The 23,855-nt window shown below is 37.8% G+C and overlaps 1 protein-coding gene across 3 annotated transcripts in view; it reads left to right on the forward strand.

The window, feature by feature from the left end:
* The first annotated feature begins 4,940 nt into the window (after nt 1-4,940).
* Nucleotides 4,941-23,855, forward strand: part of CYP2C9 (cytochrome P450 family 2 subfamily C member 9) — a 51,595-nt gene continuing 32,680 nt past the window's right edge. Inside the window, exons 1-5 of one of the 3 annotated variants that reach the window (XM_003825387.7) lie at nt 4,941-5,133; nt 8,138-8,300; nt 8,472-8,621; nt 14,015-14,175; nt 15,344-15,520. In XM_003825387.7, the coding sequence (XP_003825435.2) occupies nt 4,966-5,133; nt 8,138-8,300; nt 8,472-8,621; nt 14,015-14,175; nt 15,344-15,520 (819 nt within the window). In that variant the 5' untranslated portion in view covers nt 4,941-4,965. The other 2 variants (XM_055093166.1, XM_055093167.1) reach the window with 2 other exon arrangements.

Here is a 23,855-nt window from a genome sequence, read left to right on the forward strand (position 1 = left end):
ATTAGCACCAAAAATATGAAATCCCTAGGTGGAAGTCTGTCAAAATACATATATCACTTGAAGAAAACTACAAAACTCTGATGAAAGAAAACAAAGATATAAATAAATACACAAATATTTCATGTTCATGAATATGAAGACCCTTGTTAGTCTTTTTGATTTGATCTATAGATCAACACAATAAGAATCAAACTCCAGGAAAGTTTTATTATTTTTATTATTTTTTTATCTTTAGATGCTAACAATCTGATTGTAAAGTTTATGTGGAGAGGCCAAAAAACCCAGAATAGCCAACGTTAAGGAGAACAAAGTCAAATGACTGACCTTACCCAATTCAACTTCAAGACTTACTATGAAGCTAATCAAGACAGTGTGCAATTGGTGAAAAAAGTCAAATAGATTAATGCAAGTGAGTAAAGAGTCTGAAGTAGATCATCAGAAATATAGTCAACTGATCTTTGAAAAAAAAGGAAAGACAATTCAATGGGGGAAAAATGGTCTTTTCAACGAAGACTAATGGAGTAACTGGAGATTCACATACAGAAAAATGAATCTGGAAATAGACCTTACACCTTTAATGAAAGTTAACTAAAAATATATTATAGATCTAAGCCGGGTGTGGTGGCTTATGCCAGTATTCCCAGTACTTTGGGAGGCTGAGGTAGGCAGATCACAGGTCAGGAGATCGAGACCATCCTGGCTAACACGGTGAAACCCCCATCTCTACTAAAAATACAAAAAATTAGCTGGGCATGGTGGCACGCACCTGTAGTCCCAGGTTGTCAAGAGGCTGAGGCAGGAGAATCGCTTGAACTCAGGAGGCAGAGGTTGAAGTGAGCCGAGTTGAGAGCCACTGCACTCCAGCCTAGGTGACAGAGTGAGACTCAGTCTCAGGAAAAAAAAATAAATATATATATATACGTGTATATATATATACGTGTATATACATATATATACACGTATATATATATACACGTATATATATATTAGATCCAAATATAAAATGCAAAACTATGAATCTCTGATAGTATAAGATAGGAGAAAATAAAGATGACCTTGATCGGCAGTGGTTTTTAAAATACTACAATGAAGGTATAATCCATGAAATAAAGAATAACTAAGCTGGACCTTATTAAAATTTAAACTTCTACTCTGCAAAAGACACTATCAAGGGAATGAGATGAAAAGACAGAGACTGGGAGAAATACTTTCAAAAGATATATCTGATAAACGACTTCTCTCCAAAAATTTTTGAAACTCCACAATTAGAAATCAGACACCTTGATTTAAAAAATGGGCAACAGATCTGAACAGACACCTCACCCAAGAAGAAATACAGATGGCAAATAAATATATGAAAAATGCTCGTCATTAAACGTCACTACGGACCTGCAAACTAAAACCCCAATGAGATACAACTGCACACTTATACAATGGCTAAAATCCAAAACACTGATAAAACCAAATGTTGGCAAGGATGTGCAGCAATGAGAACTAAGTCATTGCTGGTGGAAATGCAAAATGAAAAGACACTTCAGGAGACAGATGGGCAGTGCCTTAAAAAACTAAAATATGTTTACCACATTATCTGGTAGTTGTGCTCCTTGGTATTTGCCAAATAAGTTGAAAATACATTTCCACACAAAAATCTGCACATGGATATTTATAGCAGCTTTATTCATCATTGTCAAAAATTAGAAATCACCAAGATATTCTTCAATAGATAAATGAATAGACAATGTGATAAACCTATACAATGAATGTTATTTAGTGTTAACAAGAAATGAACTATCAAGCCATGAAAAGACATACAGAAACTTTATACATAAGAGTAAGTTAAATCTTAAAAGGCTACATACTGTATGATTCCAACCGTATGACATTTTGGAAAAGGCAAAACTATGCCGACACTGCAAAGATTATTTGTTGCTAGGGCTTGCAAGGAAGGGAGAGAGAACACGTAAAGCACAGAGGTTCTTAGGGCAGTAAAGCTATTTTATGTGATATTACAATGGCACATGTCATTATGCATTAGTCAAATCCCATAGAATGTACAACACAAAGAATGAACCCTACATAAACTATGAGCTTTGGTTGATGATGATGCGTCAATGTTGGTTCATTGATTGAAACTAATGAGAGTTCTTGATTGTGAGAGAGACTGTGTGTGGGTGCAGGGAAAGAGGCATGTGGTAATTATATACTTTCCACTTAGTGTTGCCAGAAACCCCAAACTGTTTCAAAAGCCTACTCTAATCCACCATTCTAGTCAAGCTGAGGTTTGTATTACTCAGTGACTGTGGAGGGCTTAATGTTGATACTCCCCTGATCATTTGGACTGAGATGTGAATTCTATGAGATGGGATGTGACATGTCACTGAATTGGGAGTTGAAAAACTGGGATTCTAAGAAAAAGTCTTGGCTGGGCGTTGCGGCTCATGCCTGTAATCCCAGCACTTTGGGAGACCTAGGTGGGTGGATCACAAGGTCGGGAGATCAAGATCATCCTGCCTAACACGGTGAAACCCTGTCTGTATTAAAATACAAAAAAATTAGCTGGGCGTGGTGGTGGGCACCTGTAGTCCCAGCTACTTGGGAGGCTGAGGCAGGTGAATGGCATGAACCCAGGAGCTGGAAATTGCAGTGAGCCGAGATCGCACCACTGCACTCCAGCCTGGGTGACAGAGTGAGACTCTGTCTAAAAAAAAAAAAAAGAAAAGAAAAAGTCTTATACTGAGGCATTGTGATTGTGATACTTTGTCTCACTGAGTCAATAATTGCTCATTTCTTAAAAAAAAAAAAGCAAAGTTTAGAGTAGTTGATCTCAGATATCCCTTCTATCTACAAATTATCTATAATTCTTTCTTTCTGTAAACTGAAAGGTCTAGGAAGGAGCCTCAGCTCAGCAGGAGAGAGGAGGAGCTGAGCTGGGACCCCTACCTCCTGAGGAATGAAATGATTATTCTAAAGACAGCAACCGAGCTTATTTTACCCAAAATAAGGTAGTATATTTCTGTTAGAGTTTAGAGTTTCATGAGTCAGGGACCAGGTTATTCCTTTTCTTTGCCCTGTATAAAGGGTTCTCCAAGGCCTTTGACTTACCTAAGTACTAAATGTTATAAAACCAAACTCTTCTGACCTCTCAATCTAGTCAACTGGGGCTGTAATTATTAATGAAATTAATGTTTATTTTGAAAATCATTTACTAGACTGAATTACAAAATCCTGAATCATTGTACACTATCAGTAAATATTGGTGGACCCAGTTGAACTGAATGTTTTGCTTGAAATGAAACCTTTGAGATGCAGGGCTTATGGATTCTAGTCTCAGCTCTAGCACTAGCAGACAGCATGTTCTTGGCTAAGATACTGAATCTTCAAGGCTCAGCTTCCTCATTCCTGAAATGGGTCAGTTTTATTGTAAGCAAAGGTAATTGAGAGATTCAAAAGGGACATGAGGTGTAACAATTCTCTGTAAATTGTTAGAATCCCTGTTAAAAATGACCAGTAAAGCATTGTGCAACTGTGTCTTGACATAACTTTATTTTTCTTAATAAAAGAAATGGAAATAACCTCACTAGGGAATTTAGAACAAATATGATGATATCTTTAAAGAAAATGGCTTTGCACAAGTATTGACATTAATGATCTAGTAAAGTGTATCTTTCTAGTTGTATTTAGATCCTCAACTCAGTATGTCAGCTCCTGTTAAGGTCTATACATTGTGGTGGTTCTGTGCTGTGGGTCCATTTAGTGATTTCCCTACCTCCCATCTTCTATTGCATCCACAACTGTGGTTCTGTCCATAATTTCCTTTGCTTTCTATGCATTATTACATCATTTCTGAAAATAAGAGACCAAAAACAATAGAAAGCAGCCATGTCTGGAGGTGACTGGGGGGTCGAGAAGCCCTAGTTTCTCAAACCCTTAGCACCAAATTCTTCCCTCAGTTACACTGAGCGTTTCACTTCTGCAGTGATGGAGAAGGGAGATCCCTTATTTCTTCTCATGAGCATCTCTGGTGCTGTTTCCCTTAGAGACAAATAAGGGGTTCTATTTAATGTGAAGCCTGTTTTATGAACAGAATAAATGTGGTGTATATTCAGAATAACTAATGTTTGGAAGTTTGTTTTATTTTGCTAAAATTGTTCTCAAGGCAGCTCTGGTGTAAGAGATAATACACCACGATGGGCATCAGAAGACCTCAGCTCAAATCCCAGTTCTGCCAGCTATGAGCTGTGTGGCACCAACAGGTGTCCTGTTCTCCCAGGGTCTCCCTTTTCCCATTTGAAAAATAAAAAATAACAATTCCTGCCTTCAGGAATTTTTTTTTAGGGGGTTTAATGGTAAAGGTGTTTATATCTGCTAAGGTAATTTACTTGATATATGTTTGGTTATTTAAGATATATGAGTTATGTTAGCTATTTCATGTTTAGGCTGCTGTATTTTTAGTAGGCTATATTAAATATTTGAAAGGATTTCATTATAAAGAACAAAGTCTCCTAATCTTTGATATAGCATTGACATACTTTTTAAATATACAAGGCATGGAATATGGCCATTTCTGTTAAATCATAAATTCCCAACTGGTTATTAATCTAAGAATTCAGAATTTTGAGTAATTGCTTTTGCATCAAATTATTTACTTCAGTGCTCTCAATTATGATGGTGCATTAGAACCATCTGGGTTAACATTTGTTTTTTATTACCAATACCTAGGCTCCCACCAAGTACAGTGAAACTGGAATGTACAGAGTGGACAATGGAACGAAGGAGAACAAGGCCAAAGGACATTTTATTTTTATCTCTATCAGTGGGTCAAAGTCCTTTCAGAAGGAGCATATAGTGGACCTAGGTGATTGGTCAATTTATCCATCAAAGAGGCACACACCGAATTAGCATGGAGTGTTATAAAAGGCTTGGAGTGCAAGCTCATGGTTGTCTTAACAAGAAGAGAAGGCTTCAATGGATTCTCTTGTGGTCCTTGTGCTCTGTCTCTCATGTTTGCTTCTCCTTTCACTCTGGAGACAGAGCTCTGGGAGAGGAAAACTCCCTCCTGGCCCCACTCCTCTCCCAGTGATTGGAAATATCCTACAGATAGGTATTAAGGACATCAGCAAATCCTTAACCAATGTAAGTATGCTCCTTCAGTGGCTTGCAAAAGGTAAGTAAATTCACCTGTATTTTTTAAATAAAGTGTATCCCTAGAGGTACGTTGTTACAAGAGGTAATGGTAAAGTAAAATACTTTGAAAGGCTTTTGTTGCCTTTTCCAGTCTGTCAGTGTCAGAAATAGTGGAATGAAACCATGTATTTTGTGAGTAGAGAAAGATTTGGGTCTTTGCATGTTAGATTCAAAATAACAAGTGTCAATAGTTTGAAAAGCTGTGTTCCTTCTTCATTTCATAACCATTTGCTATAATTTTTGGCTGAAGGTAAATGGTAAGGTATTGTGGGATCTGGTCAGCAGCCCACAAAGCAACTGGGCTCTCTCTTTGTTCCTAGGTGTATCGGCAGGTTGAGAAATAATAGACACACAGAAGATAGTGAAAGCTGGGTCCAGGGGGGTCACCGCCTTCTGGTCCCATGGTGCCAAGAATGCACTGGATATACCAGCATTTATTATTAAGTTTAGTGAGGGCAGGGGTAGGTTAGTGAGGGATTTAGGGTCATTTGATTATGAGGTGAGATGGTCACATGGGGATGAAGTAATTCTTTAACATAACATTTGTATGTAGAAGTACAGTACATTTGTATGTAGAAGTACAGTATACGGAGATAAGAATTTACAATATAGTGTGTGCGTCAGTAATTTCTAACAGAGCCTTAAAACAGAAACACAATCTTTCCATAACCTATGATTAGCAAGATATTAATCAGCAGTAACAATTGCAACAAAAGCTGGTTACAAACAATCCGTGGAAATGGGATGTGAAGCTAGACAACAAGTTAGACCAGAAATTCTCAGAAGGGAGTATGCCTTAACCCTAAAGAGGCCTAGAAGAGCCATGGCAAGATGAGGGCGTTTATAGCCCTATCTTATCCATATGGACAGGTGCCCCCCATGCGTCCATTTATAGGTTCTCCACAAAGGTCGCATTCCATTCCCAGAGCTATGAACATCTGCTTTTCTGGGATAGGAATCTTGGTGATGTGAAACCTCCCTGACTGCATGTCCATTCATAGGCTCTCTGCAGGGGGAAGCACATCACGCGCTGTTGGCTCATTCTGGCAGTCCAGCCTGGCATTGTCCTTACACAATCCTGCATGCAATTTTGTATTTACAATAATCGGGAGCATTTCATCTTTTATTCCGTAGCAATAGTTTCAGGGGGGGTCTCCCTACAGTAAGGAACATGTTTGTTATTAGAGATTTTATTAAATAAGTCCTCTACTATATTAGCCATGTGTTTTATTCAGAATAGCCATGAAAATTAAACTTCTCTGAAGAATTAATTTATGCCTGTTGTAAAGGAAATAACTGTGGGTTCAGGACCAGCAAAAGCAGATAAGTGGTAGAAAAGAAGTTATAGACTTCCATTTTTAGATCCACAAAGTAGTGTTTTAATTATACTATAGCTACAATATATAAACCCCAAAATGACCTTAGCATTTAGTAATGGTAGGAAGAAGGTCAGAAGATGTATAAGTATTAGGGTTTTTTCTCAAGTGAAAGATGGTTTAGCAGTGTTAATATGATATGTGAACACCCCTTGTTGTGTAATAATTACCATATACAGAGAGTAAAGGGCTGTGATTAGTATATTAAGTCTTATAAGCATGATGGTATGATTAGATCAAGAGAATGACACTGTAGTTATGAAGACTACTCCTACTAGATTGATGGTAGGGGGCAGGGCAAGGTTGGCAAGACTAGCTAGGAGTCATCACATGGCTATCAGGGAGAGAAGTGTTTGAAGGCCTTGTGTTAGTAGTATGGTTTGGCTGTGAACTCGTTTGTAGTTTGAGTTTGCAAGGCAGAATAATAGGGATGAGGTTAATCTGTGGGCAGTTATTAGGGCAGTTGCACTGGTAAAACTTCAGGGGGTTTGAATGAGAAAAGCTATGATAACAAGTGCCATGTGGCTTATGGAAAAGTAATGAGTGATTTTAGATCAGTTTGGCACAGACAAAAGGAGCTTGTTATGATTATTTCTCATAAGGATAGTATGAGGGAGGAATAAGCTATAAACTCTGTTAGGGGGTTAAGAATTAAGGTGATTTGTATAATCCTATAGCCATCTAATTTTAGGAGTACTGCTGTGAGGACTATTGACCTGGCAATAGCGGCCTCTATGTGGGCTTTTGGGAGTCCTAGGTGGAGTCCATAGAGAGATATTTTTAGTATAAATGCTATGATGCATGCTAATCATAAAAGGCTCTTAAACCAGGAAATTGTTAGTTCTTGAAGCTGGGTATTGGTCTTAAGGTGGACTCGAAAGTGCTGATAAATTTCTCAAGCATCAGTGTTTGAATAAGCGGAGTTTCAAATTTGGGTCTGCTGTACATTAGCTGTGAGACACTGAAAATGAATTTGTCATTCTCTGAGCTCAGTTTTTTTTTTTTTTTTTTTTGAGACAGAGTCTTACTCTGTAGCTCAGGCTGGAGTGCAGTGGCACAATCTTGGCTCACTGCAACCTCCATCTCCCAGGTCCCCATTCAAGAAATTCTCCTGCCTCAGTCCCCCAAGTAGCTGGCATTACAGGCATGCACCACCATGCTCAGCTAATTTTTGTATTTTTAGTAGAGACGTGGTATCACCTTGTTGGCCAGGCTGGTCTTGAACTCCTGACCTTGTGATCCACCTGCCTTGGCCTCCCAAAGTGTTGGGATTACAGGCAGGAGTCACCACACCTGGCCGTTTGTTTAAAATAGAGTAAATAGACCTGCTGAACATGTTGATGTGAGTATTAATTGTGATCTGCATAGCAATTGTCTGACCATTGCCTTGAACATCATAGGCCATCTGAGTGGCAAGTATAATCATCATCATGTTTCTATTTAAAATTCAGAAATATTTGAAGCCTGTGTGGCTGAATAAAAGCATACAAATACAATGAAAATATCATGCTAAATCAGGCTTAGCAAATGGACAAAATAGTGACTTCATTTGCTGTTATCTCTATCTACTTTCCTAGCTCTCAAGGGTCTATGGCCCTGTGTTCACTCTGTATTTTGGCCTGAAACCCATAGTGGTGCTGCATGGATATGAAGCAGTGAAGGAAGCCCTGATTGATCTTGGAGAGGAGTTTTCTGGAAGAGGCATTTTCCCACTGGCTGAAAGAGCTAACAGAGGATTTGGTAGGTGTGCATGTGCCTGTTTCAGCATCTGTCTTGGGGATGGGGAGGATGGAAAACAGAGACTTACAGAGCTCCTCGGGCAGAGCTTGGCCCATCCACATGGCTGCCCAGTGTCAGCTTCCTCTTTCTTGCCTGGGATCTCCCTCCTAGTTTCGTTTCTCTTCCTGTTAGGAATTGTTTTCAGCAATGGAAAGAAATGGAAGGAGATCCGGCGTTTCTCCCTCATGACGCTGCGGAATTTTGGGATGGGGAAGAGGAGCATTGAGGACCGTGTTCAAGAGGAAGCCCGCTGCCTTGTGGAGGAGTTGAGAAAAACCAAGGGTGGGTGACCCTACTCCATATCACTGACCTTACTGGACTACTATCTTCTCTACTGACATTCTTGGAAACATTTCAGGGGTGGCCATATCTTTCATTATGAGTCCTAGTTGTTAGCTCATGTGAAGCGGGGGTTTGAAGCTGAGAGCCAAGGGAATTTGCACATATTTGTGCTGTGTGTGTACAGGCATGATTGTGCATACAGTGTGGGTATAAAAGGTTCATTTAATCCCATGTTCTCCTGAATTTTGCTTTTTTGCTTTCAAATAAGAAATGATGAATATAGATTTTGAGTTCATTTTTTGAAAGAGTTAAAGAGCAGTGTTTTTCCCATTACCTATTCCAGAACATGTGACCAGAGAATACTTGACAAGTCGACACGGTGGGAATGGCCCTATCATACCCATATGGAGCATGAACCAAATGGCATGTGCTTTTATTTAATTGGACTGTGTTTGTATGGTCAGCCTCACTGACTTCTCTGGGGTTTCTTTTAGGCCCATGCTTGCCATTCTGGCCAGTAATGACATTCTACAGTTTTTATTGCTTAGGCATATCTTAGTGCAGTTCTCATCAATTATTATTTCTCTGTAAACACAGCATTATTTTTAAAATAGTATTAATTATTTCTTGTTACTGTATTGATTTATATATTTTCAGTAAATACATCCTGTAGCATAATTCTGTGAAATACCCAAATGTCAATTTATAAAATGATTTATTTAACAAGATTTTACTTATTAGTAATAACTCTGTAATCTGCATTCCCTATGTATGATTTGGCTCTGTTTCAGTTTTGCTTATCTCTTTCCAACCATATTTATGAAATTTTGGCTTAGAAATTTATGTTAATTATTTTTTTTCCATGGCCAACTCTACTCATCTATAAGTTTTACAATGAATCTGTTTATCAGCTTGGATACCAAATTACCTTGTTTTTAAATTCTGTTTTCCCAATGAAGTGAAAGACTGAAAATCAGATTTATCTGTGAATGACACACACAAACTAACAGATTTCCAACTGTTCAATGCCTGGCCATTCATTCAGAGTACTTTTGATTAAAGTCACTATTTAGGGCCTATAGATATCAGGGGAAATTCAGCCCCTGATATTTCAATGTGAGTCCTTTTCTATTCTCCCTAAGTGTTGGCTGGTCTGAGAAATAAAGGGAAAGAGTACAAAAGAGAGAAATTTTAAAGCTGGGTGTCCAGGGGAGACATCACATGTCGGCAGGTTCCGTGATGCCCCCTAAACCACAAAACCAGCAAGTTTTTATTAGTGATTTTCAAAAGCGGAAGGAATGTGTGAATAGGGTGTGAGTCACAGAGATCACATGCTTCACAAGGTAATAAAATATCACAAGGCAAATGGAGGCAGGGCGAGATCACAGGACCGGGGTGAAATTAAAATTGCTAATGAAGTTTCAGGCACTCATTGTCATTGATAACATCTCATCAGGAGACAGGGTTTGAGAGCAGACAACCAGTCTGACCAAAATTTATTAGGCAGGAATTTCCTCTTCCTAATAAGCCTGGGAGCACTATGGGAGACCAGGGCTTATTTCATCCCTTATCTACAACTGTAAAAGACAGACGTTCTCAAAACAGCCATTTTAGAGACCACCCCTTGGGAATGCATTCTTCTCAGGGATGTTCCTTGCTGAGAAAAGGAATTCAGTGATATTTCTCCTACTTGCTTTTGAAAGAAGTGAAATATGGCTCTGTTCTGCTCAGCCCACAGGCAGCCAGACTTCAAGGTTATCTCACTTGTTCCCCGAACATTGCTGTTATCCTGTTCTTTTTTCAAGGTGCAGATTTCATATTGTTTAAACAATTTGTGCAGTTAACACAATCATCACAGGGTCCTGAGGTGACATTCGTCCTCAGCTTAGGAAGATGATGGTATTAAGAGATTAAAGTAAAGACAGGCATAGGAAATCACAAGAGTATTGATTTGGGAAGTGGTAAGTGTCCATGAAATTTTCACAATTTATGTTCAGAGATTGCAGTAAAGACAGGTGTAAGAAATTATAAAAGAATGAATTTGGGGAACTAATAAATGTCTGTGAAATCTTCACAATTTATCTTCTTCTGCCATGGCTTCAGCTGGTCCCTCCATTCAGGGTCCCTGACTTCCTGAAACATATATATGTGAATTTGGGAGCTCTTTAACTATAAAGTTTAATATCTCAAAATAATAAGAGCTATTTATGACAAACCCATAACCAATATCATATTGAATGGGCAAAAGCTGGAAGCATTCCCTTTGAAAACCAGCACAAGACAAGGATGCCCTCTCTCACCACTCTTATTCAACATAGTATTGGAAGTTCTGGCCAGAGCAATCAGTCAAGGGGGTATTCAAATGGGAAGAGAAGAAGTCAAATTGTCTCTGTTTGCAGGCGACATGACTGTATACTTAGAAACCCCATCATCTCAGCCCCAAAACTGTTTAAGCTGATAAGCAATTTCAGCAAGGCCTCAGGATACAAAATAATAGACAAGCAGAGAGCCAAATCATGAGTGGACTCCCATTCACAATTGCTACAAAGGGAATAAAATGCCTACTTACACAACTTACAAGGGATGTGAAGGACCTCTTCAAGGAGAACTACAAACCACTGCTCAAGGAAATAAGAGGTGACACAAATGGAAAAAAATTCCATGCTCATGAATAGAAAGAATCGATACTGTGAAAATAGCCATACTGCCCAAAGTAATTCATAGATTCAATGCTATACCCATCAAACTATCATTGACTTTCTTCACAGAACTAGAAAAGAATAATTTAAATTTCATATGAAGCAAAAAAAGAGCCTGTATAGCCAAGACAATCCTAAGCAAAAACAAAGCTGGAGGCATCATTCTACCTGACTTCAAACAATACTACAAGGCTACAGTAACCAAACAGCATGGTACTGGGAAAACTGGCTAGCCATATGCAGAAAACAGAAACTGGACCCTTTCCTTACACCTTATACAAAAATTAACTCAAGATGGATTAAACACTTAAACATAAAACCTAAAACCATAAAAACCCCAGAAGAAAACCTAGGCAATACCATTCAGGACATAGGCCTGGGCCAAGAGTTTGTGACTAAAACACAAAAAGCAATGGCAACAAAAGCCAAAATTGACAAATGGGATCTAATTAAACTACAGTGCTTCTGCACAGCCAAAGAAACTGCATCAGAGTCAACAGGCAACCTACAGAATGGGAGAAATTTTTTGCAATCTATCCATCTGACAAAGGGCTAATATCCAGAATCCACAAAGAACTTAAATTTACAAGATAAAAAGAAATATCCCCATCAAAAATGGACAAAGGATATGAACAGATGCTTCTCAAAAGAAGACATTTATGCAGCCAACAAACATATGGAAAAAAGCTTATCAACACTGGTCATTAGAGAATGCAAATCAAAACTACAATGAGATACCATCTCATGTCAGTTAGAATGGTGATCCTTACTAAGTCAGGAAACTACAGGTGTTGGTGAGAATGTTGAGAAATATGAACCCTCTTACACTGTTGGTAGGAGTGTAAATTAGTTCAACCATTGTGGAAGACAGTGTGGTGATTCCTCAAGGATCTAGAACTAGAAATTCCACTTGACTCAGCAATCCCATTACTGGGTATATGCCCAAAGGATTATAAACCATTCTACTATAATGACACATGCCCATGTATGTTTATGTGGCACCGTTCACAATAGCAAAGACTTGGAATCAACCCAAATGCCCATCAATGATGTACTGGATAAAGAAAATGTGGCACATATACACCATGGAATACTACGCAGCCATAAAAAAGGATGAGTTCATGTCCTTTGCAGGAACATGGATGAAGCTGGAAATCATCATCCTCAGCAACTAACACAGGAACAGAAAACCAAACTCCACATGTTTGCACTCATAAATGGGAGTTGAACAATGAGAACACATGGACACAGGGAGGGGAACATCACACATGGGACCTGTTGGGGCATGGGGGGCCAGCAGGGGGACAGCATTAGGACAAATACCTAATGCATGTGGGGCTTAAAACCTAGATGACAGGTTCATAGGTGCAGCAAACCACCATGGCACATGTATACCTCTGTAACAAACCTGCACGCTCTGCACATGTATCCTGGAACTTAAAGTAAAATAAAATTTAAAAAATATAAAGTTTATCAATCATTTGATTATAACAACTTCATTTCAGAGATCCTCCACCAAACAAGAAAACTTTTCCTATAATTTAATTCATTTAGCTATTAAATGATAGGCTGGGCCTAATCAATATCAAATTAAATAGGTTAAATTTGCAGGATGATTAGAGATGAGGGCATTTAGTTCCTAAAGAAGAAAATTCATTTTAAAAAAGCTACAGAAGAAAAAAACTCCACTTATCAATTTACACTTTCTTGTTTGCCTTACCTGGGATTTATATTTAAAATAAAAGTTTTTGGCCAGGCGTGGTGGCTCATGCCTGTAATCCCACAACTTTGGGAGGCCAAGGCTGGTGGATCATCTGAAGTTGGGAGTTCGAGACCAGCCTGACCAACATGGAGGAACCTGTCTCTACTAAAAATACAAAATTAGCTGGATGTGGTGGCACATGCCTGTAATCCCAGCTACCTGGGAAGCTCAGGTGGAGAATCACTTGAACCTAGGAGGCAGAGGTTGTGGTGAGCTGAGATCGTGCCATTACACTCCAGCCCAGGCAACAAGAGTGAAACTCCATCTCAAAACAAACAAATAAACAAAAATCAACAACAACAAACAACAACAACAAAGTTTTCATTTAATTTTTTAACAAACTAATCTATGTTAATTTGATATTAGTTTGTTAACATAACAAACTAATAATATGTTAGGCATATTATTCATTTATATTTGTTTTCCTTCTCATAAAACACATTCTGCTCTTACATTTATTTTCTTAAATACATGAATTCATCCACAGTCTCTTTGGTTCCTCTCTACTGGTTCAACCCATGACTCTTTCAGCTATTCATTATATATAAAAAGCTTTGAAATCTCCAACTATTCTTGCCCTTTCCATCTCAGTGCCTTGTTGTCTACTGACTTTGCAGACTGATGTGATTCCCTCTGAAACATGAATTATTAGGTTTTTAGAAAATGTCTTTTTGTTCTTTCCAAAGTAAAAGACAAATAGGCTGGGAATGTAAATTTAGCATTTGAACAACCATTATTTAACCAGCTAGGTTGTAATGGTCAACTCAGGATTAATGTAAAAGTGAAGTGTTGATTTTATGCATGCCGAACTCTTTTTTGCTGTTAAGGGAATTTGTAGGTAAGATAATTTCTAAACTACTGTTATCTGTTAACAAATACAGTGTTTTATATCTAAAGTTTAATAGTATTTTAAATTGTTTCTAATTCTTTAGCCTCACCCTGTGATCCCACTTTCATCCTGGGCTGTGCTCCCTGCAATGTGATCTGCTCCATTATTTTCCATAAACGTTTTGATTATAAAGATCAGCAATTTCTTAACTTGATGGAAAAGTTGAATGAAAACGTCAAGATTTTGAGCAGCCCCTGGATCCAGGTAAGGCCAAGATTTTTGCTTCCTGAGAAACCACTTATTCTCTTTTTTTTCTGACAAATCCAAAATTCTACATGGATCAAGCTCTGAAGTGCATTTTTGAATACTACAGTCTTGCCCAGACAGCCTTGGGGTGAATATCTGGGAAAGATGGCCAAGCCCTTTATTTTATGCATGGGAAATAAATACGTCAATATAGGCCTGATTTCTAAGCCCATTAGCTCCCTCATCAATGTTTTCTCTGCTAAACTCCAAAGCCCTGTTTCTGTAAAGTACTTTGTTGACAGCCCTAAAGCGTGCTCATAGCACTCCATGGATATCCAGGCACTTTGGAGGCTCCCATTACTCACAAGACTTGTCCTTCAATTCACACTTTGTTGTATTATGTGGCAGAAATATCCTAATTTAAAAGACATTATCTCCTTCAAGGAGGGAGAATATGTGGGACCATAGAAGCTGCCAAGAAACACTGAATAGGGCAGGGGTGTTTGATATCTCAGTTGGGATTCTAGCTGATGAGATAGCTGGGTTAGGAATGACAAAATTATTGGTTTTATGGTGTATGAACCATAAACAGACATCACACTTACACCCTGTGCTGAGTTGGCATGTTTTATTCTCTGCCTAAATAATAACTGTGTGATTTTATAGAAGTCATTTAACTGCTCTGGTGCACAGTTGGAATTTGAAGTATCTTTGAGCCCCTCCCACTTCTAAAATACTAATTCCATTTCAGAGGCTGCTTGATAGAAATCAATATAGTAGGGACTAGCTTTGTACTATCAATCAGGTTGTCCAAATTCTTCTAACCTATGCTGTCATCTACAAAACGTGAATGTAGTAATTCATGCCATCTTATATTTCAAGATTATAGAGAAGAATTGTAAAAAGTAACAGAATTAACATAAAGATGCTTTTATACTATAAAAAGGAAGTCTGAGTCTAGGAAATGATTATCATCTGGTTAGAATTGATCCTTTGGTCAGAATTTTCTTTCTCAAATCTTTTATAATCAGAGAATTACTACATATGTACAATAAAAATCTCCCCATCAAGATATACAATATATTTTATTTATATTTATAGCTGTAATTTACAACCAGAGCTTGGTATATGGTATGTATGCTTTTATTAAAATCTTTTAATTTAATAAATTATTGTTTTCTCTTAGATCTGCAATAATTTTTCTCCTATCATTGATTACTTCCCGGGAACTCACAACAAATTACTTAAAAACGTTGCTTTTATGAAAAGTTATATTTTGGAGAAAGTAAAAGAACACCAAGAATCGATGGACATGAACAACCCTCAGGACTTTATTGATTGCTTCCTGATGAAAATGGAGAAGGTAAAATGTAAACAAAAGCTTAGTTATGTGACTGCTTGTGAATTTGTGATTTGTTGACTAGTTCTGTGTTTACTAAGGATGTTTAACTGGTCAAACAGTAATGCTTGAGAAGCACTTTAAGTTTTTATTGTATGAATGAATAACAAAATAGACCACTAGCTAGACTAATAAAGAAGAAAAAAGAGAAGAATCAAATAGACACAATAAAAATGATAAAGGGGAGATCACCACTGAGCCCACAGAAATACAAACTACCATCAGAGAATACTATAAACACCTCTATGCTAATAAACTAGAAAATCTAGAAGAAATGGATAAATTCATGGACACATACACTCTCCCAAGAATAAACAAGGAAGAAGTCAAATCCCTGAATAGACCAATAACAAGTTCTGAAGTTGAGGCGGTATTTAATAACCTAACAACCAAAAAAAGTCCAGGACCAGATGGATTCACAGCCAAATTCTACCAGGGGCACAAAGAGGAGCTGACACTATTCCTTCTGAAACTATTCCAAATAATAGAAAAAGAGGGACTCCTCCTTAACTCATTTTATGAGGCTAGCATCATCCTGATAACCAAACTGGGCAGAGCAGAGACATAACAGAAAAAGAACATTTCAGGCCAATATCCCTGATGAACACCAATGCAAAAATCCACAACAAAATACTGCCAAATCAAATCCAGCAGCACATCAAAAAGCTTATCCACCATGATCAAGTAGCCTTCATCCCTGAGATGCAAGGCTGTTTCAATATTTGCAAATCAATAAATGTAATCCATCACATAAACAGAACCAATGACAAAAACCACATGATTGTCTCAATAGATGCAGAAAAGGCCTTTGATAAAGTTCAACACCCTTCATGCTAAGAACTCTCAATAAACTAAGTAATGATGGAACATATCTCAAAATACTGAGAGCTGTTTATGACAAACCCACAGCCAATATCATACTGAATGGGCAGAAGCTGGAAGGATTCCCTTTGAAAACCAGCACAAGACAAGGATGCCCTCTCTCACCACTCCTATTCAACATAGTATTGGAAGCTCTGGCCAGGGCAGTCAGGCAAGAGAAAGAAATAAAGTATTGAAATAGGAAGAGAGAAAGTCAAACTGTCTCTATTCGCAGATGACATGATTGTATATTTAGAAAACCCCGTTGTCTCAGCCCAAAATCTCAAGTTGATAAGCAACTTCAGTACAGTCTCAGGTTATAAAATCAATGTGCAAAAATCACAACCATTTCTATACACCAATAATAGACAGCCAAATAATGAGTGAACTCCCACTCACAATTGCTACAAAGAGAATAAAATACCTAGGACACAAATGGAAAAACATTCCATGCTCATGGATAGGAAGAATCAATATCATGAAAATGGCCACTGCCCAAAGTAATTTTTGGATTCAATTCTATCCCCATCAAGCTATCATTGCCTTTCTTCACAGAACTAGAAAAATCTACTTTACATTTCATATGGAATGAAAGAAGAGCCCACATAGCCAAGAAAATCTAAGCAAAAAGAACAAAAAGTTCATCATCACTGGGTCATTAGAGAAATGCAAATCAAAGTCCCAATGAGGTACCATCTCATGCCAGTTAGAATGGTGATCATTAAAAAGTCAGGAAACAACAGATGCTGGAGAAGATGTGGAGAAATAGGAATGATTTTACACTGTTAGTGGGAGTGTAAATTAGTTCAACCATTATGGAAGACAGTGTGCTGATTCCTCAAGGATCTGGAACAAGAAATACCATTTGACCCAGTAATCCTGTTACTGGGTATATACCCAAAGGATTATAAATCATTCTACTATAAAGACACATGTGCACGTATGTTTATTGCAGTACTATTCACAATAGCAAAGACTTGGGACCAACCCAAATGCTGATGAATGACAGTCTGGATAAAGAAAATGTGGCACATATACACCATGGAATACTGTGCTGCCATAAAAAAGGATGAGTTCATGTCCTCTGCAGGGATATGGGTGAAGCTGGAAACCATCATCCTCAGCAAACTAACACAGGAACAGAAAACCAAACATTGTATGTTCTAACTCATTAATGGGAGTTGAACAATGAGAACACATGGAGGGGAACATCAACACCGGGGCCTGTCAGGGGGTGGGGGACTTGGGGAGGGATAGCATTAGAAGAAATACCTAATGTGGATGACAGATTGATGGGTGCAGCAAACCACCATGGCGCGTGTATACCTACGTAAAAAACCTGCATGTTCTGCACATGTATCCCAGAACTTAAAGTATAAATATATAAATCTACCCAAGGAGAAACAGAATGCACATTCCAGGTGAAATGGAATCAATTACTGACAAATATGAAAACATAAAATATGCCCTATGATGAAGATGGGTGTCATTATTGCACACAGTTTATTTGAGAATGGGAAAGAATGGCTTAACCTAGGTGGGTTTCCTGCATTCCTACAAATTGAAATAGGCCATAAAATATTTGCAGTGAGAGTCAGAGGAGGGGTTTCAGATGGGTTGGAATGCTCTACATGGAGGTGCAGAGGTGGGTGATGGGAAAGAGTAGGTGGATGGAAGAGGGAAAGGAAGGCTTTATTGAGTGAGAACAAAAATGATTTGTACAGATAACAGTTGGAATTTAGTGTCTATCAGATAACGCGTAAACATCAATGCCGTTGTCATCGCACCATTGTTGAAAACGCTATTTTTTCCCCTATTGAATTGCCTTGGCAACCTTGTCAAAATCCAATTGACTATAAATGTGTGAAGGGTTTTTTTCTGTGTGCTCTCAATTGTACTCCATTGATCTATATGTCTGTCGTAATCCCTATAGTACACCATCTTAATTACTGTAGTATTGTATTAATATCAAGTTATTATATCAAATCAAGGAGTGTGAGTCTTTGTTGTTCTTTTTCAATACGTTTTCACTATTCTGGGTCCCTTGAATCTTCATATGAAATTTAGAATACACTTGTCAATTTTCTCAAAGGAGCCAATGGGGATTTTGACACGATTGCATTAAATCAGTAGATCAGGGAATTATGCCATTTTTAAAATTGAAGTGAAATTCACACAATATACAATTAACCATTTTAAAGTGTAGACTTGAGTGGTATTTAGTGTATTCACAATGTTGTACAACCACCAGCTTTCTCTGGTTTCAAAATGTTTTTATTACTTCACAAAAACATATCATATTCATTAAATAATCACTCCATTCCTCCAACCCATCATGTAATTACCTCTAATCTTCTTTCTGTTTCTATGGATTTGCCTGTTATGGATATATAAAGGACTCACAGCATATGTAACCTGTTATGTCTGAGTCCTTTCACTTATAATGTTTTGGAGGCTCATCTAAGTTGCAACATGTATCAGTACTTCATTCTTTTTTGTCACTGAAATATATTTTATTTTTCCATGCACATATATCACAATTTGTTAATAATCTGTTTATGGACATTTGCATTGTTTCCAACCTTTGGCTCTTATAGATAATCTTGCTTTGATCATTTGTGTATGTTTCTTTATGGGCATATTTTCATCATTCTTGGGTATATTCTCAGGAGTTGAATTGCTGGGTCAAATGGTAATTTTATGCTTATCTTCTTGTATATAAGAGCCAATCTTTTCTACAGTGAATGTGGCATTTTATATTCCTTCCAGCAATGTAGAAGGATTTCTATTTTCCACATAGTTGCTAATACTTGTAATTTTCTGTATTTATTGAAGCCATCCTAGTGAATATAAAGTGTTATCTCATTGTGGTTTTATTTATTTATTTATTTATTTAGAGACAGAGTCTTACTCTGTCACCCAGGCTGGAGTGCAGTGGCATGATCTCAGCTCCCTGCAACTTCCACCTCCTGGGTTTACACAATCCTCCTGCCTCAGCCCCCAGAGTAGCTGGGATTACAGGCATGTGCCACCACACCTGGTTAATTGTTATATTTTTGGTAGAGACGGGTTTTCTCCACTTTGGCCAGGCTGGTCTCGAACTCTTGACCTCAGGTGATCTGCCCATCTTGGCCTCCCTAAGTGCTGGGATTACAGGTGTGAGCCACTGCGCCCAGCTCTCATTGTGGTTTTAACTTGTGTTTAATGGCCAATGATTTTGAACTTCTTTTAATATATTATTACCCATTTGTATATCTTCTTTGGATAAATGCCATTCAAGTACATTTTCTGTTTAAATTAAGTTGACTTTATTTTTCTTTTTAAGCTGTTAGAATGATTTATGTATTCAAAACATTAAACTCCTACATATACATAATATGAAGATATTTCCTCCCATTGTGTTGGTTGTCATTTCACATTCTTAATTACATTCTTGCTGCACAAAGTTTAATTTTGATGAAGTTTGGTTTATCTATTTTTCCTTTTGCCACTCTGGTATCAAATTTATAAATCTATTGCCAAATATGAAGTCATGAAGATTTACCCCTACATTTTATTCTAAGAGTTTTATCGTTTTAGCTCTTATATTTAAGTTTTTCCATCCATTTTCAGTTATATTTTTCATTTGGAGTGAAGTAAGGGAGATCTCAGCTTCATTCTTCTGCATTTCGCTGTCCTGTTGTCTCATCACCATTTGTTGAAGAGACTCTTTCCTCGGATTGAATGGTCTAGGCACCCTTGATGAAAGTAAATTTGCCATAGATCTTTAGGTTTATTTCGTGATTTCAGTTTTATTCCATTTGTCTTGATGTCTATCTTTATGCTAGTACCACACTGTTTTGATTATTACAGTTTGTAGTAAGTTTGAAGTTGGAAACTGAGTACTCACAGATACAGAAATTAAGTAGAAATTACTTAGGCAAATAGTAAGCATTTGGGAGTCCTCAGTAAGGTTTTTCTTTATAATGGAAAGCAGCCCCAAATCATTTTCTAACAAAGAGCAGCTTGTAAAATCGAGCTGCAGACATACACAAGGAAGCTGGAAGCTTGCACGAGTGAATGCTGGTAGTAAAGAACTACCTGTGACCAGGCAAGTTCAAAATGGCGGCTCCTTCCCCACCCACTATGTAAATGTCACACCTGATTAAACCAATCTCTGGGCCATATGTAAATCAGACACTGCTTCCTCCAGCCTCCCTATGCAGTCTGCTGTGGTCCACCTCCTTTCCCCTTTTCCGATGTCCCTCTCTTTCACAAGAAGCTGCTTTTTTCTCTCCTTTCTTCTATTAAACTTTCTGCTACATAACCCACTCAGATGTGTCCGTGTCCTAAATTTTTCTGGGGCATGATGACAAACCTGAGGGTGTATATCCCAGACAACGTAGCTGCTTCATCACCATGTAGTTGCATATTAATTGAACAATCAACTTTCCCATTTCTGGAAAAAAGACCATTGGTATTGTGGTAGGGATTGCATGAGTTTTTAGATCACTTTGAGGAGTACTGCCATCTTAACGATATTAAGTCTTCCAATCCTTGAACATGAGATAGTTTTCAATTTATGTAGGTATTAGATATTCTTTTTTCTTCTGTTGCAAGGGTCTGGTTTAGTTTAAAAGGCAAGTTTATCTTAAATTTTTTTATTTAGTTATGACCATTGAGGATTTTAAATGATACCATATGAAATGCCTTCTTTTAAAAAAAATTTCAACTTTTATTTATTTATTTATTTATTTATTTATTTATTTTTATTATACTTTAAGTTTTAGGGTACATGTGCACTATGTGCAGGTCTGTTACATATGTATACATGTGTCATGTTGGTGTGCTGCATCCATGAACTCGTCATTTACATTAGGTATATCTCCTAATGCTATCCCTCCCCACTCTGCCACCCCACAACAGGCCCCAGTGTGATGTTCCCCTTCCTGTGACCATGTGTTCTCATTGTTCAATTCCCACCTATGAGTGAGAACATGCGGTGTTTGGTTTTTTGTCCTTGAGATAGTTTGCTGAGAGTGATGGTTTCCAGCTTCATCCATGTCCCTAAAAGGACATGAACTCATCATTTTTTATGGCTGCATAGTATTCCATGGTGTATATGTGCCACATTTTCTTAATCCAGTCTATCATTGTTGGACATTTGGCTTGGTTCCAAGTCTTTGCTATTGTGAATAGTGCCACAATAAACATACGTATGCATATGTCTTTGCAGCAGCATGATTTATAATCCTTTGGGTATATATACCCAGTAATGGGATGGCTGGGTCAAATGGCATTTCTCGTTCTAGATCCCTGAGGAATCGCCACACCGACTTCCACAATGGTTGAACTAGTTTACAGTCCCACCAACAGTGTAAAAGTGTTCCTATTTCTCCATATCCTCTCCAGCACCTTTTGTTTCCTGACTTTTTAATGATCGCCATTCTAACTGGTGTGAGATGGTATCTCATTGTGGTTTTGATTTGCATTTCTCTGATGGCCAGTGATGATGAGCATTTTTTCATGTGTTTTTTGGCTGTATAAATGTCTTCTTTTGAGCAGTGTCTGTTCATATCTTTTGCCCACTTTTTGATGGGGTTGTTTGTTTTTTATCTTGTAAATTTGTTTGAGTTCTCTGTAGATCCTGGATATTAGCCCTTTGTCAGACAAGAGGGTTGCAAAAATTTTCTCCCATTCTCTAGGTTGCTTGTTCACTCTGATGGTAGTTTCTTTTGCTGTGCAGAAGCTCTTTAGTTTAACTAGATCCCATTTGTCATTTTGGCTTTTGTTGCCATTGCTTTTGGTGTATGAGACATGAAGTCCTTTCCCATGCCTATGTCCTGAATAGTATTGCCTAGGTTTTCTTCTAGGGTTTTTATGGTTTTAAGTCTAACATGTAAGTCTTGAATCCATCTTGAATTAATTTTTGTATAAGGTGTAAGGAAGGGATCCAGTTTCAGCTTTCTATATATGGCTAGCCAGTTTTCCCAGCACCACTTATTAAATAGTGAATCCTTTCCCCATTTCTTGTTTTTGTCAAGTTTGTCAAAGATCAGATAGTTGTAGATATGTGGCCTTATTTCTGAGGGCTCTGTTCTGTTCCATTGGTCTACATCTCTGTTTTGGTACCAGTACCATGCTGTTTTGGTTACTGTAGCCTTCTAGTATAGTTTGAAGTCAGGTAGCTTTGTTCTTTTGGCTGAGGATTGTCTTGGCGATGTGGGCTCTTTTTTGGTTCCATATGAACTTTAAAGTAGTTTTTTCCAATTCTGTGAATAAACTCATTGGTAGCTTGATGGGGATGGCATTGAATGTATAAATTACCTTGGGCAGTATGGCCATTTTCACGATATTGATTCTTCCTACCCATGAGCATGGAATGTTCTTCCATTTGTTTGTATCCTCTTTTATTTCATTGAGCAGTGGTTTGTAGTTCTCCTTGAAGAGGTCCTTCACATCCCTTGTAAGTTGGATTCCTAGGTATTTTATTCTCTTTGAAGCAATTATGAATGGGAGTTCACTCATGATTTGGCTCTCTGTTTGTCTGTTATTGGTGTATAAGAATGCTTGTGATTTTTGTACATTGATTTTGTATCCTGAGACTTTGCTGAAGTTGCTTATCAGCTTAAGGAGATTTGGGGCTGAGATGATGGGGTTTCCTAGATATACAATCATGTCATCTGCAAACAGGGACAATTTGACTTCCTCTTTTCCTTATTGAATACCCTTTATTTCTTTCTCTTGCTTGATTGCCCTGGCCAGAATTTCCAACACTGTGTTGAATAGGAGTGGTGAGAGAGGGCATCCCTGACTTGTGCCAGTTTTCCAAGGGATTACTTCCAGTTTTTGTCCATTCAGTATGATATTGGCTGTGGGTTTGTCATAAATAGATCTTATTATTTTGAGATACGTCCCATCAATACCTAATTTATTGAGAGTTTTTAGCATGAAGAGCTGTTGAATTTTCTCAAAGGCCTTTTCTGTATCTATTGAGATAATCATGTGGTTCTTGTCATTGATTCTGTTTATATGCTGGATTACATTTATTGATTTGCATATGTTGAACCAGCCTTGCATCCCAGGGATGGAGCCCACTTGATCATGGTGGAAAAGCTTTTTGATGTGCTGCTGGATTCGGTTTGCCAGTATTTTATTGAGGATTTTTGCATTGATGTTCATCAGGGATATTGGTCTAAAATTCTCTTTTTTGGTTGTGTCTCTGCCCGGCTTTGGTATCAGGATGATGCTGGCCTCATAAAATGAGTTAGGGAGGATTCCCTTTTTCTATTGATTGGAATAGTTTCAGAAGGAATGGTACCAGCTCCTCCTTGTACCTCTGGTAGAATTCGGCTATGAATCCGTCTGGTTCTGGACTTTTTTTGGTTGGTAAGCTATTAATTATTGCCTCAATTTCAGAGCCTGTTATTGGTCTATTCAGAGATTCAACTTCTTCCTT

The sequence above is a fragment of the Pan paniscus genome, chromosome 8, assembly GCF_029289425.2.
Source record: "Pan paniscus chromosome 8, NHGRI_mPanPan1-v2.0_pri, whole genome shotgun sequence".
Taxonomy (NCBI): domain Eukaryota; kingdom Metazoa; phylum Chordata; class Mammalia; order Primates; family Hominidae; genus Pan; species Pan paniscus.